General features: G+C 37.5%; 1 protein-coding gene and 1 long non-coding RNA gene across 5 annotated transcripts in view; one reads left to right on the top strand and one right to left on the bottom strand.

Annotated features, from left to right (window-relative positions):
* Positions 1 to 13,929, top strand: part of LOC108447309 — a 51,170-nt gene extending 37,241 nt beyond the window's left edge. The window contains exons 4-6 of one of the 3 annotated variants that reach the window (XR_001862798.1): positions 331 to 505; positions 2,744 to 2,910; positions 13,848 to 13,929. This is a non-coding gene — a long non-coding RNA (uncharacterized LOC108447309). Of the gene's footprint in view, positions 1 to 330; positions 506 to 2,743; positions 2,911 to 4,355; positions 4,565 to 13,847 lie in introns of those variants that run through there. The other 2 variants (XR_001862799.1, XR_001862797.1) reach the window with 2 other exon arrangements.
* Positions 4,308 to 17,957, bottom strand: RBM46 (RNA binding motif protein 46). 2 transcript variants are annotated; one of them, XM_008635653.2, is made up of 5 exons: positions 17,763 to 17,957; positions 13,674 to 14,141; positions 11,377 to 12,159; positions 7,188 to 7,247; positions 4,308 to 5,779 (listed from the first exon to the last, which is right to left on the bottom strand). In XM_008635653.2, the coding sequence occupies exons 1-5, from the start codon at positions 17,911 to 17,913 to the stop codon at positions 5,754 to 5,756; spliced, it is 1,488 nt and encodes a 495-aa protein (XP_008633875.1). In that variant the 5' UTR covers positions 17,914 to 17,957; the 3' UTR covers positions 4,308 to 5,753. The 2 variants fall into 2 exon arrangements, with proteins under 2 accessions (XP_008633875.1, XP_017592367.1); XM_017736878.1 differs by lacking the exon at positions 7,188 to 7,247.
* Between the last annotated feature and the right edge of the window lie 2,096 nt (positions 17,958 to 20,053).

The following is a 20,053-nucleotide window of genomic DNA, read 5'->3' as shown; positions in this document are numbered from 1 at the left end:
CCAGCCTTACACCAGCCCTAAAAGCAGCCATGCCTGCTTGACTTTGTCAGGGTTTGTAATATGGGTGAAGAAAACTGGAAGGTGAGCTACCCAAAGACTGTAGCATTAACCCATTAGCCAGCTGTGTACAGACACATTTGAGAGTTCACTAAATGCCTGCCCTAACTGGTACAATACGCACTACATCTCCCTTACCCCTAGCATTAGAAGAGCCTAAATAAGAATTGTTTACACAAATGACAATATCTGAGCTCTAAAAGAATTTCTCTTCTGCATTAGGATGAAAATATTTCATATTCTTAGATGTTTTTAATACACATATTTGTCCAGATGACTTTCTCAGGCAGCCAGACGTACCGTCCTGTGAATGCCTGTATCCACATTTACCCTGAACTCGCCAGTGAGAGCACCTGGCTTCATTCCTCTCAGAAGCCCGAGACCAGTGTTTCCACCAGCAGCTCAGCCCCTGAGGTCCTGTAAGTTGGAGGCCACATCCCTCCTTCAGGTGAGTCATATCAAAATCAGGGCAGCAAGCTCTGCTAACACCCAGCTCTCCCCAGTTCAGCTGTGACGCAGGACCAGCTTGTGAAGTCTGTTGCACAGGTTCACCGGAGCTAAATAGAGTTGAACTCCACCTGCTTCATAGCTTGCTGGAGTCCCCATAGTGTAATTCAGAGTTATTCACTAGTTACTTTTCTAATATTAAAGTGTCACACGTGGTGGTGAAAAGAAAAGCAGGAAAATACAGCTGATAGCTATTACCAGTATGTAGAGCTACTGGTACTAATAGGTGGCTTAGAAAATTTCTTAAGCTTAAAGCATGAGTGGATATTAAGAGCTTAGGAAATACCCAGTGTATTTCTATATTGGAGAAATCAAGTATTTTTGCTGTATTGTGTCTGTTTAAAGTTAGGACACCCTGATCCAATTTATGTTCCAAGATTCAACTCCTTGTGGGCTTTGATGCCTTTCTGGAAGTTGTGTTTTCATCAGCTGTTACTGGGCTTGCTCCAAGGCCGTATGTGAAATGGGGTGATGTGTTTGGAGTGCTGGACAAACTGGGTGAGGTGACTGTTTCTTCTGGCCTTAATCCACCACTTCCATAGCTTAAATTCTTGATTAGGATGAATGGATAAAATAAATATGATTTCAAGGTAGCTGAAAACTTGATGGGTTTTTTAAGGAAAAATGTGTAGTGGAAGTTTTATCAAATATTATGCCTTAGTGTTAAAGTTCAGGTAGTTTGTCTCATGAATGTTGCTTTAGATAGCAGAGGTGAGCTTTTGGAGGATGGGGCATTGCCTTTTTTACATTTTTGTCTAGTTTAAAGAAAAAAACAAATCCTTTCATCAGTGTTCCTATGATCGTTGTTTTCACCCTAAGACTTTGAAAGCTGCTTACCACCCCTCCATAGAAAACTAGTGCTACAAACCAGCTCTTAACCATTTTCTCACCTACCTCTATCCCTGGCATAAAACCAGCACATTAAAAACCAAACATTTTGGATTCCATGAACAATTTGACCTTCAGTTTTCTACAAGAAGAGGTAACTGGAATTTGTCACTTACACCTTTTTGTATGATCCTCCAACTCTGGGTCATCCTGGAGGGATCCTGAGTTTGTTTGCTGTTTTTGACTTGCACCCAAGCTCTTCTTTGCTATTGAACTTTCTGAAGCATCTCCTCCTCACTCAGGACTACTTAATTCCTGGAAGACTGATTGTAATAGCTTCCTGCCTTCAGCCCAGATACACCTTCCCAAGGGGATGCTATTCTTCCTTAATTATGCTGAAGTTGCCAATGTTAAATTAAGTACCTACAAACAACACTGGGATACTTATCACTTAAGAAAAAATAAAAAAGGGAGAGTAGGGCAGACTCAAAGGTCTCTTCCTTCATGTGTCTGAATCCAACCTCCTACTCTTCCCTAGGAATATGTTGCAAATACTAAATTCTGCCTGTGAAAAACTACTGGGAAATGGGAAGAATTGTTCTTCCCCTCCCTTGCTGTCGAATCTGAAGAGCAGAGCAAGTGAGACATCACAATTTGGGACAGAAAGGCCCGGCTGCTGAAGGGACCAGTATTTGCATGAATTTGTTTCTCATACACTAGTGAATACTTCCCTCTGCAGGAAGCTTTAAGCTGATAGCAGCCACAACCTCTGGCAGCGTAGAAAAAAATGCTCGAAGCTTGAAGTGGGATCTCTAGGAAGATATTTGTGTTCTTCTAACTCCTGAAATTTCACCCACCTTCAAGCAGTATGCAAAATTTTCTTTCCATTCCCATGAGCAGCTATTTGCATTCTAGAATTCTAAAAATTCCACCTTATTTGACAGTGGTTGCATTGTTAAATGCTTCTCCATGGTAGTTTGCAGCATCTGTATCTTTGGAAAAGGCCTGCCCTATCTGGGTCCCACATGCCTGGAGTGAGCGCTGCTTTCATGCCAGCATGGGTTTGTTTCCTGAGGAGGTTAAAGGTGTTAAGTTATTTTATTACTGATGCAGTCTGTGATGAAGTCATTTTAATCCTGTCTCTTAAAGTTTAGCCACAGACAACTTGGAACAATTTCTAGCCCGGAGGGCTCCTCGCTAGCATAGTGAACAACTGAGTGGTAGAGAAAGGAGCTCTAAATGACTGCTTTAAGCCTTCCCTTTTCCTGGCTGTTTGGGGCCTATCCAGGCTCCAATTGCAGCAAAGCTGTGTTTAAGACTGCTTGATCATTACCTGTTTTCTTTCCTCTAGCTGTCCACTAAGCTGGACACTAAATGGTGTGAAGAGATGGTAAACTGATCATTCTTTGTACACAGCAACTGCTGTCAAGAAATTTGCTGAAAGAGAGGACTTGGAACAACTGACTTCCTGGGGATTGTTTTTACCTCAAGAGTGTGCATTAACCCAGTATCTCCCAGGTGACTTGCTCTTTACTACTGTTTCATACTTAAAAAAAATTTTCATTAATTTACTAACTCTTGTTCATGTTGTTCTATAGGATGCTAACTTTGGGTGACAAGTAGTCTTGGTTCCCCCATCACAATTTACTGTTGCTTTCCCACGAAAAATCATGGCAGTAATAATAATAATATTAGAGGGAAGAGGGGGGAAAAAAGGTAAATAGATGAAAAAAAGGAACTGTAAGAATAAGGACCTCCTTTTCTTATTTAGGGCAAGTTTTTGATGCAGTGGGTCTAGCTCAAAGTAACAAAACCAAATTACTTTTTAACTTATACAAAAGTAATGAGGAAAAAAAAAGGCAACACCATGTTCTGTCACAACATTTTTAGTAGAAATACATGGTGGTTTATTTTCCAAAGGTTAATAAGCTCCAGTGAGAGTTTTATAAGCATGAAAAATATGCTTGCAATTTTGCACACTGATTAGAGATTTCTAATGATGTGTTCTAAATAAACTTCAAAAAGCCTGAATTACAGCAACTGAGGGCTACTGCTGCTTCAGCTGCTTATTCCTTACAGCACTGCTCTTAGCTGCAGAACAAAGACCAATTCTGCCTGAGGGTTGTATTTGGCTGACATCAACCTAGTACTCATTACACTCAAATGCTTGACAATGGTTTAGTACTATCACACAGGTTGGGAATACTGAAAATAATTGCCAAGACACATGCTCATGTTAATAATGATTAGATTTTCTAGTTTGTAGCAAAGCTGGGGGGTGTTTTTGCCTCAAAGACAGGAGGGACAGTTGGAAATCTGAAGAAGGATGTTACAAACCTGAAAAATGCAATCCCCTGGCTTTCCAGTACCTCCTTTTGTTCACAGCTCTTCTTCTGCTATTCATTGTAATATTACGCAATCTTCGTGCACCTTAGCCCACAGCTCCCTTAAGTAGCTAACAATGTGGATTTTACCTTTGCAGAAATGCAAAAACCTGAGTCTTCATCAAGACACTTAAAAAATAAAATTAAGCTTATTTCAGCAGTCTGTAGACTGGAATTCTCAGGCTGCCAGGAAAACACTTTTAAATTACCAACCCTGTATCTTACCAGCATTATACTCAATCATTCTATCTCAAACACCAGTTTTTGTCTTGGCCTTAGGAACCACTCAGTTTAAACATGGATTAAACAAGTTCCCTGTTCCCTTTCCTCATGAGTTTTGTAGGAAATCCTAACCTTTTAACAACTTTCACATGCAACAGAAGCTATGAGCCAACCTGCTGTTTAAGAATTACTTTTCTTTTTTCAAGCGTTCACCCAGCCACTTAATCACCTTCCTTTTGTTCAGCAAAGCACTGCGGCCTCTGGCCAAAGCCTGTTACTAGAGAAAGCAAAGTGAATCCTGCAAAGGAAGTTTGTGAAGGTACCACGTCTAAAATAATGATTTATTTTCTTTTACAGACACCAAATATGAACAGCATAAATTTAATATAAATGGTAATTCACGTACAGAAGTCAAACACATTATTTCAACGTTCGAAATTGCAACGTTTAGAAGAATTATTATGTAGCTAATATCAAATGCAAAAAAAATGAAACTGCTACAACTGCACCTAAATTAACAGCAAAAAGGACAATTTAATATGGTGATGAAATACACTGAACCAAAATACAGAGTGGACCAACACAGTTGATTGCTTTTAAGAAAAATTATTCAACTTGAAATCTTTCCATTGCATTGTTTTCTGTCTACATAATATTCCTTTCTGACAAACAATTTTCAGATACAACAGGTTACAAACAATACTTGCATAGGTGAGGCCCTTAGACATTTTAACCACTTGGCCCACTCCTTGTCAAAGAACTGAAACTATGTATAAAATCCAAAAATAAGAATGGTCTACTGTATTAGTTTCAGATTTTTAAAAAGGTAAAGAAAAGTTGTTATTCTTTTGTCATTCAATAAATAAAGCACTTGACTGAGAAATGCCAAATAGTCACAAGAAAAATAAAGATGGCTCACTCAAAATGAATTACATATATCTGATTTTTAAAATCAAAAACTATTTTCAGTTTAATGCTAAACAATGTTTTTTAAGAAGAACATGGTCTGATTATAAAGTGAGCAAACTGCTGTTCCACACGGCGACCCAAGGCAAGCACAAGTGCTGGTTTCAAGGGAGAGCCTGGATAAAAGTGTTACCATCTCCAAGAATTAACTAAGATATTGAACCTCAATGTTATGACTACAGCAATGTAGCCTGATGGTACACTGAAATAAAGTCCTTCAAAATACAAGTTTTCCATTGAAGTAATGCTATATCATAAGTAAAGATTTTATTGGACATGTTCTTCCTACAAAATTTTGCATCAAGTTAATGGAAGCAAACTGGAGGGATGGTATTTAAGCTTCATATTATGCATGTTTATGTATGAAAAGGCAGAGTTGACAGAATAGTGTTTATTGTTTTGTTGGTGGGTTTTTTTAACATTTGTTTAAGATTTATTACATACAATAGAAGCTGTAAAAATTCTGTGCGAGAATACAAGAGTAGGAATTGTGGCAAATAGTCTATACAACAGTAATTTATATTTAGTGTTGAAACAATTACAGGTAATAAAAATCTTTTAAACAAATTATGTTTTGAAACCCAAATTTAATCAAACTAACCAAAACAATTTAACATTCAATTTCACTAATCTTTAAATTGAAATGCTTAATACACACACTTTGAAGAATTATTCATTGATAAACACGGAATGTGAATTTCCAATAATTATGTATCAGCGGGGTGTTCTTTTTCCTTTCATGACAAGATCCAAAGCAATAAATTCCAAACTTCTCTTCTTCAGGGAAATTCAAATCAAGTAGGGTGTACAGTTGGCTGCAGAAAGAGAGGGGGAGGGGGATAAAAGAGACTTTGATTTCAGCAAACATACTGAATTATCCATTTCAACATGGACTTAACTATTAAGGAACTTAAGATAATGGTGTAACAAAAGCATTCACAGTCTTATGCCAATGCTCATTCTTCCCTTTCCTCTGCAGCACTAACTCAAAATAATTAAGAAACTGTTTAGTCAGCTGTTCAAGGAGTTTTTTTTCCTAAGACCCTTATACTTCTAAGAAACCCCATTCTTCAGTACTGAACACATTTTCTCATCCTTTATATATATATATATATATATACACACACACTGAACTTCATCATAATAGCCCTTTGTTTCACCTTCACTGAATGCAAAATACTAATGCAGACAACTCTCAAGTGCATATTAGATCACTGTTCTGAGCCATATTAGCTACATGTATCATACACATCACAGCAGCATAATTCATATTGCATATTTAACACTTTAAATCAGTCTGCACTCAACTATGCACCAAGTTTCTGCCTGATGTACACTGCATAAACAAAACCCAACTTCACTGTGATCATCAGTGGAGTAGAAAAAACTGTGCTGAATTATATCCTGTTGTGAAGTGACTGACTCTACTGAAGGCAGACAAGTTATTTCACAGATAAATATAGTCCAACACTGTTGTATCTCTCTTACTCTTTTCCAAGTTCACCTATACAGGCCAAGATTTACAAATTTGTGTTCCCTGTCCATAAGCAGCAGCTGAAAAATAACTGAATCTTTGGGAAATATTCTGTGTGCCTGAGATTAGAAGCTTCCAGCAGTTAACACAGAGCATGCATTTAATGCCATTTTCAAACTGCCTTGCAAGCTTTTAAAAACCATTCTCATGCCACTCAAAAAAAAAAAAAAAAAAAAAAAAAAAAAAAAAAAAAAAAAAAAAAGAGGGAGGCCTCAGAAGTGACAGATACACACTTAAATTCATCCACAATAGCATATTCAAAAAAAAGTCAGAGGAGACAGTAGTCTCTTTCCCATGAAACTGACTAGCCAAAAAATAGTCCAAGTGCCCAGAGGAGTAAGAGCTCCCACTTCTCAACATAAATTTAAACCCAAGCTGGAAAGGCAAATAATTAAGAAACAACTGAAAAATGACTCAGAGTCATTTTAGGAGTAAAAACTATAACCTTCCTTTGCGCTGCACAACCGACAAGAACATGAGACTGCGTGATCCATCAGCAGGTATTATAGGGCAGTAGAGGTATGGTCTCCTTTGGAAAAAAGCAACAGAGAATCTCTAGAAATCCTTCTTAGAGCTGTGTCTGTGGGGAAAGTACAACTTCTCTAACAAACAGCGCAAACATTGCAGCTAAGACAATGTCTCTGAGAGGGCAAAAAGCCACAATAAACAATCCTGAGAGGCTTACTCACCTTTACTATCCCACCATGCTGCCTTCAGGGACAGCAATGCTATATATGCTTGCTCGGGGGCTGTAAGAAAACCCATTATATGTGTAAGTCACCTGATAAATATTTCAGACTTCTAAATTCATACTGTTAAAAAACTTCTTATACTACCTTCTGAGCCTTTCTAAAAATCACTAAAACCCCCCAAACCACAAATCACCACTTATCATCTCTATTTGCTAAACAAAGCCAGCAACTTCTGTATTTTTTTTCAAAAATCTTAAAATTTGCGGCTGTTGCTTGCTCCAACAGCAACATAACTAATTTTGATAAAGCAAACCACGGCAATGTTTAAGTAAAGAAAATTCCTACAACAACATAAAAACCATCTCACTTGACCTTTAGGTTTAATGTTCAAAATCTAATACAGCAGTCTGCAGAGACGTTTGTTCTGAGACACAGATGCTAAATACAGACTCTTGAACTAGCTTATAAAAGTTTTATCCATGACTTAAAATTGCTACTGCAATTTTAAGATGTTTAAACAAGTGAATTCACAGTAGTAAGACACAATGGCTGCTCCACCTATTTCAGTATTATTTACTATAAAAGTTATATGTGAGGAACTGGAAGGAAACTGTTATTTATGTGCTATAGTTAGTTATTAAAAGACTTTTTCTTGGAGATTTATCCGTATATTTTTCTTACAAATATTTTAAAATATTCTCTTCTACCTCACAAATTAATTTCATAAATTGCATCTCAGTGAGATGTAACATGAATTAGCAAGTGTGAAAGTGCAAAGAACACCCTCTAGTGGAATACCCATTTCAAACCTGGCAGATCCCTGAAACAGGAAACTTTACTGGAACTTCTCCCATTCTTCCCCATCACCCTTAAGTCAAACTCAGCAGGGAGAGAATTTCCCAGGACTCAGCCTTTGCTATAGAGAGTGTTATCTTAAGGACTAGAAATAGGTTCGGACATGTTCTGGTATTTCCTTAAACCAGTGGAATTCCAACAGCAGCAAATGAAAACAAACCAACCAAAATAATAGTTTCCAAAAGAAGGCTCTGCTTTTCCAGGCTTCAGATGTTTAATCTTAATTAAAAAAGGGAGGTGGGAGTTCTCCAACAATTCAGAGCGTATCTATGCAATTCCAAATTTCCTTCTGCCTCTACTTTGAAGATACGTGGATGAGCCAGTTTGATTCCATTAGCTACAAACCACTGTTACTGAAGCAAAGGACCTGAATGATAACACCACCTCCTATTTCGGTATTGACTCTACGCTAAGAGTGCTTCTGGAGCACAGGTGGAATATCAAGTGTGTGCTAATTACACAACTATACAGTCTCTGAACTGGAGCTGCCTCACATTTAGTCAACCTCCAGCACGGGCAAGAGCAGGAAGTCTCACATGTTTTTCTAACTGGATGCCACATTTAACAGCCAAGCACTACTTTGCAATTGACATTTAAGGTGTTGTGTAACTTCTGAAGGCACAGACTTATTTGTGCAGAAATGCGATTCAAATTAATGGCAGAGGTATTAATTTTTCTACAGGACATTCTGGTGTTTCCTTATTCTGTTCCTCTATCCCCCCAATCCTCCCTCTGACAACATTCACCTTCTGAAATTTCAACATGTAGCTCCGCTCCCTTTCTCACAAATGGGCATCCAGACGTGATTTTCACACATTTAGCCAAGCCTGAGTGTCTTCACTCCCTTGATCTGTCAGTGATTCATTTAGTAACATTAAAATGTAGCTTATTAATCTTTCCCTGACAAAGTAGTTTTCTGTGTTTTCTAAGAACCATCATTTACAAAATATTCAAGTGACACCAAGTGGTTAGTTGTTGTACTGCTGTCTGCTCAGGACTGCTGTGAACCAGTACTATATACACTTGTGTAAAAGCCAAGTATTCTGTAACGCGTGAAAGCAAACACAGAAATGCGTATCCCAAAAAAAAAAAAAAAAAGCCAGAATGCCTTGAGATTATAAATCAAAGCAGTCCAGTTTTAAAATCCTATCAAAGCAGCCCTTTCTCATTTACTTACCTTAGACTAATTATATGCTTTAAAAAGAAAAAAAACCACAGCAAAACCCACCCTGTACATCATCAAAATTTAAGTGGCCAAAAAACTAGGTTCCTGTAAGAGAAGTTACTTACCAGAAAGAATTATTCCCTGTGTCATCTTTGCACATTCATGTTTATAGTAAGTTGCTTCCAAGAAACACACTCAGACTTTTTTCAAATTACTGCTAGTTATCAAAAAAACCCCTAACAGACAAAACCCCAAGCCCCAAAGAAAAACCACGACCCACACATCCATCAGCAGCATCAGCATCATTCAACATGTCAAACCATGCAACACTTCCATGAGAAGGAAGGATTCTGTCACATCTAGCAACTCTTCTTTACCTGCAGATATTTCTTTCAACATAGAATATATAATAAACTGGAACAGAAACAACTTCTGTAGATTAGATAGGGAAAATAAATTGTACTTTCAGACTCCTTAGGGCTGTGTTTCAGTATCACAACAATGCCAACATCAAAAACAGGGTTTTTAATCAATATGAAAGATGTGTATCTTTCAAAAGTCAACCTTGTATGTTTGCTTCAAATCAGGGTTCTGTATGCTCTTTGCAGGGCCAAATCCTCACAAACCAGAATGCACAGAGGCCATCAAAAGAAAAAAAAAAAAAAGTTATTCAAAGATAACAAAACAGCACTACTAGCACTAGGCCACTAGCTGGACAGCTGTCAAAAAACAAACCTGGTATTTGGGAATTCTGTTAAATACCAATTCACATTAACTGTGATTGTATGGCACAATCAAGTGCTAAAAAGCTTTGGAATACTATTAATTTATATTCACTTTGAAACCTTTTCCCTATAGCGCTTGTAATTATAACTGAAGAGATAAAGATCTCAACACATACCTTCTTCACTTTTTAAAAAACTTCTTTGCATTCAGGATTTGCCCACAGCTGTGAATAATCACTCTTAATCTAACTTTCTATAATTGTTCCCTTGATTCTTTCCCAGAGAAGTACAGGAGAGAAAATAACTTTAGGTAACAAAAGAAGCAAACTGGGCAGGTACAAAACTCGCAACAGTCTTTACTCTTCAGGAGAGCCTTACACCATTATTTTGAGTTTAGTACCCTTTTTATCCTTTGTGTTCAGGATTACATGGGTTATAAAGGTGTGGCCCTAATTTTCCTAGTGAGAAAAATATGGAAACAGACACTCAACTAGTCAAATGCTGCCCACCAAATGCTGCGTGTACAAAACCAGACAGATACTTAGCTATTTATCATTAAAAATCATTTTGGCCATCTGAAAGCATCACCTTCTGGAGGCGGCCCACTAATGTAAACTAATCACACCACTGGCTGAAGAAGAGACAATGCATAAGGCTTTGTGTTTTGAAGTTCTTCTTCCTCCAAGACCTTCTGGCCATGCCAAATCCAAACCCAATGAGAAGCAAGAACATAAGCAAGAAGAAAAAGCTTGTTTACATTTTAGTCATGCATTGCAAACAAAAGGCATCACAGTCAAGCCTGAAATAAGGCTGCTATGAACTCATCCAAAGGAGAAATCTCACCACAGCCTACGTACATCTCAAGAGACTTCCAGAACAAGAGCTAAGTAGCAGTACAGGGAAGAGAAGAATGGCAACACTATTTTAACAATGTACTGCAATCACTTTTCCAATTCACCAGAATTAGAACAGGCTAGGTAAAAGAACCCAACCAAATAAAAAAAATCCCAACACCTCCAATTTCTTAATATAAAAACTTCCCTTTTCTAGTAGTTGCATTCTAATTTTAAAAAATGGAACATACATAAATGAAGATGCTAGAAAGCAGACAGACTTTCAAATAAATTTTCAGCACCATATTCATCTCACAGATAAACTTAAGTCACTTACATGTCATCTAATGCTTCCTTATACATCATTGCAGTAGATGAACGTAAGCAAAAATGACCCTGGCACTGGGCCGTTCAGATATTTACAGTGTTTCTTCAGTGCTCTCATCTGATGGTCCAGACTCAACTGACACAAGAACCAAGTCTTCTGTAGACTAGCTTTTACTTTATACAAAAACACATGTGCACCAAGATATGTACACCAAGAACAATTTGAAAGTAACTTTTCTAGCTTCAGTTCTTCATAAGTAAACAAAAGGGTTTATGCTTACCTAGATGTAAAAGTGTGAATTGTGCTGCCAATTCCTTTGCATCTTCTACTGTTGTACAGAGCTTTTCTGGCATGAAATAACTCTGGGAATCATCTGCAATACTAGAAATAAGCACCTTGTACACCAAGAGTATTTTCCCATCCTGACCTGTGGTTGAATACAAGCAGTATTCTGGTGGTGCCCAGCTATTTTTATGGCAAAAATAATCCAGATGCATTACTGCAGAACTGAAGTGACTCAGCTTTAAAGAATACATGCTAATTGGAGTAAGCTTTATTCCTGGAAAAATGGGGTATGTACTTCTTTCAACTTCAGGGGGGCCTGGACTGTGCTGACCATTAAGACGAACTGAAAGACTTGCTGGTTTCCCCAAGGATTTTTGAGTACCATCTTCTTTGTTAGGAAACCCTAAGAGATTTTCAGAACTGGGACTTATCTGACCATTAAAATGTTGCTTCCAAGAACTTTCTTTGTTAACTGGCTTTGCCAGTGTTACCTCAATACTGGCTCCATCAATGCACTTTCCATTCATTACAGACATAGCAGCAACTGCATCTTCACGGTGGAAAAAATGAACAAAAGCATAGTCCCTCAACTTCTTTACACGTTCAACTACTCCTGGCTTGAACTTGTTGAATTCAGCTTTAATTTTGTCCTCTGTAGTAGATATCATTAAATTTCTCACATACAATACTTTAACTCTCTGCATAGTTTCTTCATCAACTACTTTCTCAGGATCTGCCCAGTCTACTTGAATAGTATGACCCCAGGGCTGGAACGTTCCTACAGCAAAGAAGCATAATGTAAATAAGAAACAGGCACAGTAAACCAGAATCATTCTTATCACCTTCCTCTAAAAAAAGCAAATGTGATGCATACCACAAGAAACTGGGTTTTGTTGCCTGCATCTACTTAAGTTACTTGAAATTTTTAAAGTAAATGAGACTCTGCAAAAATGACAAGTGTTCTGTTACCTTTGGGTTCATTAAGCACCATAAGCTGTCAAAACAAAGACTTTGCGACATGCATATACACACACACAAAAGGAGATCAAAAGTAATGTATTTAACTAGCTACTAAACAGAGCCTCTTCAATAATATTACCTCTTTAAAAAGTATGGGCAACACCTGGAAATAGTAATCTAAGGGTATATCTGTAACACAAACCTTACTCTATGTTGCACCAGACACCAGAACCCAAATTAAAAGAAAAAAACAAAACCAAACCTGTTTTGTTACTCATGTCAACCTATCATTCTGCATATCATACCGGTTTATTTTCCATTCAGTGATCTGGAGGTATTTCTCCCACCACTTTGCATACATACATATATATATATACACCCCAATATGTTGAATGTATTACATATTATTACAAGTACTGTATTGATATTTATTATATTATTATACATTTGATAATTTGCATTTTGTATATACGTTTGCATATTATGTATTTGTGTATATATCATACACATACTACATAACCCTTAGGTAACACTCTGTCAGCTATTAACACAAGACTTGCCTACATCTTAGCCTTAATAGTTTTGGCATTCATTTCAGCAAAGCTAATGCTGTATTATCTTCTTGAATGACTTTGCTTCTTCAACTATATTGTTTCATTTCCTGTGTAGTTCATTTCCCTTCCTTTCTCTTCTAGAATTTCCCTTTTCAACTGTACCTTTACCTATTCCCTTCTTTTTCAGTCAATTTAATCCCTTCTACTTTCCCTCCTTCAGAGTGTATAAAATAAGGCGCAATGAAAAAATGATCTTCTACTTGTTAAACTCTGAAAATTATTTTCTACTAAAACATTCAAGACCTACTTTTTAGTATTTTTAAAATATGAAAAATTCACATACTTCATAGTGATGAAAATAACGTCACTCATGACGCCACCAGAAAACACAGGGCACACTGAAGGCATTATCCTTTCTAAACTCACCTTTGAGAGAATTTGTGCACAGAGCCTCGTGCATGTAAATGAAAACTGAATGTGTGCCCATGCAAATACATATTGATGTAAATCACAATAGCTAAATTACATAAAACTGATGTCTACTTTTTTAATTGTCAGAACTACTTAAATTATAGCTTCTTAAAAAAAAAGTTTAACAAAACCCTCCTCAACAACAAAACATAAAAAAATCGCCCTTAGCCAAAAGGCAACACTGCAGTTTTGAAACTCTCAAAACACCTTAAAGAATGGAAACAGGGATGATCCACCATCTCATCCCCCCACAATATGGAAATAGATACTTCCCATAAAAACTCAGTTTAATTACAAACAGTTTTACCTGGGATTAGTCGTCTTCTAGCCATTGCAGCTGCTCTGTGAGATTCATATTCTACAAAGGCAAAGCCACGATTTTTAGATTTGTCAGTGGCATTTGGATAAACAATGACATCCACCACTCCTTCTGTAACTTTTTTCATTTCATTCAGTATTTCTTCTTTCTTCTTATCTTTAGGAATTGCTCCAATAAACAGTCTGCAGTTGTCCAAGCTTACACAGACACCAATAAACTTCCCTGGACGAATTTCATAATTATTAAGAATCTTGATGGCCAGCTGGGCTTCCTCTTTAGTGGTGTACATCACAAAAGCATAGCCTCGGTTCTCACCAGTGAATTCCATCATCAGTCTCAGCTCATAGATCTTCCCAGCTCTCTCAAAAACAGGAACTAGTTCATCTTCATACATATCGCGAGGAATCTTACCCACAAAAACTTCACATCCACGAGGTGGCGGAGGACCTTCCCAACCTTAAAATAAATTTTCCAACAGCAATCTTAGTACAAATGCCACATAGGCACATTTCTCCCACACCCAGTTCAAATGTGGGAGTTATTTATTTATTTTTGGTCTCAACTGAAAACTAGCACATTCTCTTCTATTATGTCTTATTTCTTTTATATTTAAATAAAAACAAAATGCCAGAAACGCACAGTTTGTATTTCTTTCAGTTCCATTTTCTGGGTTTTTTTCCAATGGAATCTGTATGACAACACACTGAACCTGTTATCGAAAACACTAACAGGTTTACCAAGAGTCTCTATTTCGATAATTTTTTGCCCCTTACAATTTTATTTCAGTTATTAATAAAACTGATATACCTAAGAACAATACCTCAGTAAGAACTTCAGTTTTATTTTCTACTGCAACACTTTAAAGATACAAAATGTTTCTCTGCACTTCTTGCCCATATTTTTATAAATTTTGGTAAGGGTCCCCAGTGCAGCACTTTTTTTTTCTTCCTTGACATCAATCAAAAAGTCCAAACATTTTGCTTCCACCTCCACTCATCCAATAAAATAGGACTCCCTAAGGAAGGCAGGATACAGAGCCAAACTTTCTCCAATAGGCAAAAAGATTGAACACTTTTACTCTAAAAACAGACCACAGTTTTCACAGGCAGTAGTGGATGGTAGGAAAAAAAAAGTAAATAAAAAACCACAGAACAAGTCAGTCTTTGGCTGACATCTGAAAGCTACAAGAACATCTATGCTTCTCTCCTTAAGCCAAGGACATTCAGACATTGCTTTATATCTCTGCCATATACACTGAAAGATATGTTCAACAGATAATGCAAAAAATGTATTTATGCATTTAATATTATGGAGTTGTGATCTTCAAATATGGCACTCCATTTCCCCAAAATAATAAAAAAATAATTTAAAAAAAGTTCGCTTGGCTTTCAGGTAGAAGGTTCAAAGGCAGACACTCAAATCATAACTAAAAGCCTTTTCTAAAGTTTTTGAGAAGAAAGGTTTTCTCTAAGAGGAAAAGCAAGGAGTACAAAGATGGTAGAAAAAACCAACACAAAACTTAGTAAGTACTAGCATGAAATGACAAAGCATAATGAGGCAAGGTGAAAAAATAATTACTCTTGACAAGTTTAGACAAAAAGATGATTAAATAATGTACTTTGATTTGAAGTTCAGAATAAATTATATTTGGATGATTTTGTAATTAACACTTTTTCCTTCATGTTTGTATTGCCAAAGAGCCTGTAATTTACATGGGAAAAAATTAACAGAATTGAGACGTTTTTGCCTTCTCACAGAGTAACTTTTCATCTGTAAGTGTACACTAACTGTACAGAAAGAACTACATGGCACACAGGGAAGCTACCAAGGCATCAGAATTGACACACATTTGGAGTCACACTGCCATGACTTACCTAGGAAAAAGCCTGGTTCCGTTCCTCACAGCATTCCACGTCTTTATCATTTTCACCTTTGTAAACATTTCTGACCACTTCAGCTGAGGTCTGACTGGACATGGCAGCTAACACCATTTGCAGACCAAGCACTGCCATCACTCACATTGTGCCAGTCCCTTCCCACATAAAAACAATAAACCAACTGTACCACATTTAGGAGCTCCAAAGACAAAAGCAACTGCACACCTCAGTCAAGAAAAAATTGTGTAGCGAAGTAATGAAATTAAGTAACAATTTTTATTTATTTACTAACTAGACAAACTTTTACCACCCTCCTCAGTCTGGTAACTCATTGAACAGTGATTCTCAGTAAGTAAAAGCCATTTACCATACAAAAAGCCCCCCCTTCTAACTTTGAAGCTGCATACTAACTCAGCAGTACAGCACATTACTGCCAACTGCAATTAACCTCTTGACTCCTGACCTAAAGAAAACTGCTCTGTGCCACATATGCCAATGAGGGACACGTACTTAGCAGAGCAAACACGGAAAGTTAGTCAAAAGCATTCCACAAGCAGCTGACCAGAGAGTTTCCTTGACTGGGTACTTGATTAATCTCCGGACGATAGAAAACGGGACTCCTATTTTTGGAGCAGTTCAATCAACATTAGTCATAATCCTCCACTGTTAGTATCCATGCCATCTTAAACTTCACATGCCTAGTGACATCACTGGGCCTACTGCTTAGATGGCAGCAGATACAAAACTATGAAAACTCACTTCTGTCTTTTTATATTAAACACTCTACAGATACATTTTTCACAAGTGGCATAAACTGAATAAGAACTGCACTGATGTCAGGTAAAAACCTGTAATTTTTTAGGGCAATTTTCAGCCACATCTGCTGAGAAGAGAGCTGACAGTGAGACTATCCTTTGACAGCAACACAAGCTTATAGAAATCACATCCTAAATCAGCAAAATTCACAGTGAAACCCTTCATTTATGAAGATATTGTAATTTCTTACAAGCCATCTCAAACATTAAAGTCTCACCTGGCCTAGAGCCATTTATAGCAACTTAGGGTAATTTGGTAATTTCCAACCAAAAAAACCTATGAAAATACATGAAGATTTGAAGGAAAAATATGTAACTATTGTCAATGAATGGACTGATGGAAGAGATACTTTTTCAAACACATCTAGTTTCAGAAAATATTAATAAAACTAGCTTTGCCAAACAAACACAATACTGTCTAATGTTCTAATTAAAAGACATCATTATTATGTAAAAGTTGTATAATAATTTAAGAACTGACTGAAGTCAGCAATGCCCTGCAGTTCTTTTTCCAGTGCCATTTTCAAAATAGTTTCACAGGGCTTCCTTTTGCTATTTTATATAGGCTTAGTAAAAGTATAGACAAAATTTTAAACAGAAAAACTTCCAGAGAAATAATTTTGATGCAGCTCTAACTTAAACTACATATAGCAATGAGCAAATAGAGTTCATGCTTCTGAGCATAACTTACAAAGACATGGGATCACAGGCCACATGTGAGAATGAACTGAAAGAGCAGCACAAAGAATTCTCCTCTTTTCTGCTTGTCTAAGTGCATGATCTGATTCAGAAGCAAGAGTTACTGTACTCCATGTCATACAACCAGGCCTAGTAGAAAAATTCTTGTACACTGCTGATGCCAACATCACTGGAAAAATTATTCAAAATAAAATAAATGTTTTATCCTCAACTCTGAAAACAAAATGAGTTAATCTTCACTGGTGCTCCCTCAGAGAACAAATGTTCATTAAAAAAAAAGTGCTTTGGCCAACGCAAGTGGTAAGCAGTCAGAGAAGACATTAACTAGGTTATGCCTCTATCACCAACTTTTTTTTCCCTTCTGTGCCACTAAATGTTTTGAAGCGTGTTCTCAGTCATATGGAACACACTCGGCATTTTGAGCTCCACATTTGTTCTGCTACCTGTCAATTTTAGCTGGTTTTAAAGCTGTGACTTTTGAAATCCACCAAAAGCAAATGTTCAACATAGTCTAGCTCAAAAGATCTTAAATTGCTGGAAACTGTAAAACACACCAGGGCTCTCCCCATACATGTTGTGCTTCTTACACTGTTTCCTTAACCTTTTACTACTGTCACTGTCAAGATACACAACATGAGGCTACACCAATTTTCAGTGTCAAAAGAAATCTCAAAAGAAATGCTTACCTGGTGGAGGACCACCAAATTTTCTTTGCCCGTTTTGCTGCACCATGCTGTATCCAGTCTTCTCCATTAGGGCAAGTAAAGCAGCCCCATTTTGAGCACCACTTCGGATTTTGCCGCATCCATTTGCTGCCTCTTTATTCTCCTCATGCATATCTGCAACAGCTTCAACAGAATATGGCAAATATTCCAATTCAGCAAATTCTAAGTTGTTATGTGCATGCAGAAGCTACCAAAATACAGAAAAACCATTTAGGCTATATTTGCCTATTTACTGCAACTTTATTTAGCGTAAGGCTTCAGTCCTACATCCAACCATTATCACCTCTGTACTCGCTTTCACAACATTTGTTCCGTAGCTGGGATAATCTTGAACTTTACCAGCAGCTACATAATCTATATACAAACTCTCCTAAGTGCTATCACAGCTATCACAACATAAACAGCACAACTATTTTTAAGAATGCTGTCCTTCAAGAAGAAGAATGAATTCTTTCATAAACCATGTGATCACAGCTGTGTAAGGGATCAATAAGCTACCTGAGGTGACAAGTTCCATTTTCTCATTACTACATTTTATAAAAATACCAATTATTTCAAAACTGTATTTTAGAACGAAAATACTTGAGGAACACCTTAAGTCCATGCCCGGTTAGTAGAAAGAATTCAAAGAACTCATGAACATAAATAACTTAATTAATACCAATATATAATAAAATTGGGCAGAACTGTCCGGCAAAACTAAGGGTGTGAAATAATCCCACCTCTAGGATTCCTATTTTCATGGCTTTATCTATTTTCACAGTTTCAAAAACTAAGCAGGTTTATCAATATGGTTGTTGCTACCCTACCTCCTATTTCTCTGGCATGCCAAGATCTCACCCAACAGCTTTAAGTTTCTGTCACCCACGTGATGGAAAACAACCACACCACTTAGCAATTACCAATTTTATTAGCAAGCCCCTAAAAAAATCTCAAGTCAGATGTTTCTTTCATTGCCTCCCATTTATTTATTCCTTTCCCAACATTTTCTGCCTACTGTTTGTGATACTTAGACAAGCAATCTTTTTCATCACTCCAATCCTTTGTCCAAATGTCATTTCCAGGTGCTACGTCACTTCTTCAAAAGAAATGCTGCCCAAAAAATCACCACCAGAAAAATAAGGTACCACTGTTTGTTTTTCAGTTCCCCTTTTACTTTCAGCTTTCTTCGTCTTCAGGCTCACACTCCAAAAGACAATGTCCTGAGCCATCAGCAGTTTACTTTTTACAAGAAAAACACTTAAAAACAGCTTAAAGTTTACACAAATGTTTCTTGACAACCTACTATTATTTGCTGAACAAAACTGAAGTTCTTAAAAATATTATAGACTTAATTTATGGAGTGATGAAGTGCCTGTTCCCCTACTACACTTATGGATGTTATGCAATGATACTACTATGCAGAGGTCTGGCTGCAGCTTCCGCCACTCCTGCCCCAGCTTTGTCATTTCTAATGTGCTTTGCATCACTGTAATCACTATTTCTAAGCGCATTTTTTCCACAACAGCCTTCACATGACATTCTAACAGACTCCAAAAATCCTTTCATTAGAATAGTGTCACCAGTGATTTTTTTCCAACCCTAGGAAAAAAAGAAGATTTTTGGTGGGGAGATATCTTTTCTGTCTGTTCACCAAGTAGGTATTCATTTTAGGGCAGGAATCCATGCAAGCAACCACTCTCAAGAAGCTTAAATTAAATCTGTCACTGGACACTAAAAAACCAAACAGTGAAAAAAACTCCTGGCTTCATCAAAATGAGATTCCGGAAAAGCAGCAGGGTAGAGCACAAAAAAAAATCCCCGACAGGCATCAGCAGAAACAGCATGGCTCCTCTCTGCTACAAACGGTGTCCCATCTCCTTTCAGCAAGGGAATTACTGGGTTTCACAGCCTACAAGCTGCACAGAGATTCCGTAATTAGGAAATCTTTTGGCAGCTTCAGGCCTAACAAGTGATGGAGAAAACAACGAAGCTGGAGCAAGGAAGAGGCAAATTTATTTTCCCTTTGTCTCGGTGAGTTCTAACACCAGGGCGGGAACGTCGTTATCTGCAAGCGCAGCAAGCGGGCACCGGACTGGGACCGCGGGAGCTCGAAGGGGCGAAGCGGCCCTGAGGAGCTACAAACACCCATGCAGGAAGCAAGCCAAACTCGGGCACACCCCAGGGCACAAACGCCACGCACGGGAGGAGGCGCGACTGCATGTGGGGCGGTGAGGGAAGAGAAAAAACCCAACACCCCCGGAATCTCCCTC

This window comes from Corvus brachyrhynchos, unplaced genomic scaffold (genome assembly GCF_000691975.1).
Source record: "Corvus brachyrhynchos isolate BGI_N302 unplaced genomic scaffold, ASM69197v1 scaffold175, whole genome shotgun sequence".
Classification (NCBI taxonomy): Eukaryota; Metazoa; Chordata; class Aves; order Passeriformes; family Corvidae; genus Corvus; species Corvus brachyrhynchos.
The sequence above is the reverse complement of the archived record's forward strand: the minus strand, read 5'-3'. Positions and strand labels throughout refer to the sequence as shown.

Coding starts and splice junctions, on each gene's coding strand:
- RBM46 (XM_008635653.2), bottom strand. CDS start 17,913: ATGCATGAGGAGAATAAAGAGGCAGCAAATGGATGCGGCAAAATCCGA. Junction 14,142..17,762: donor ATTTGGTGGTCCTCCACCAG/GTAAGCATTTCT, acceptor ATTTATTTTAAG/GTTGGGAAGGTCCTCCGCCA. Junction 12,160..13,673: donor TAGAAGACGACTAATCCCAG/GTAAAACTGTTT, acceptor TCTTTGCTGTAG/GAACGTTCCAGCCCTGGGGT.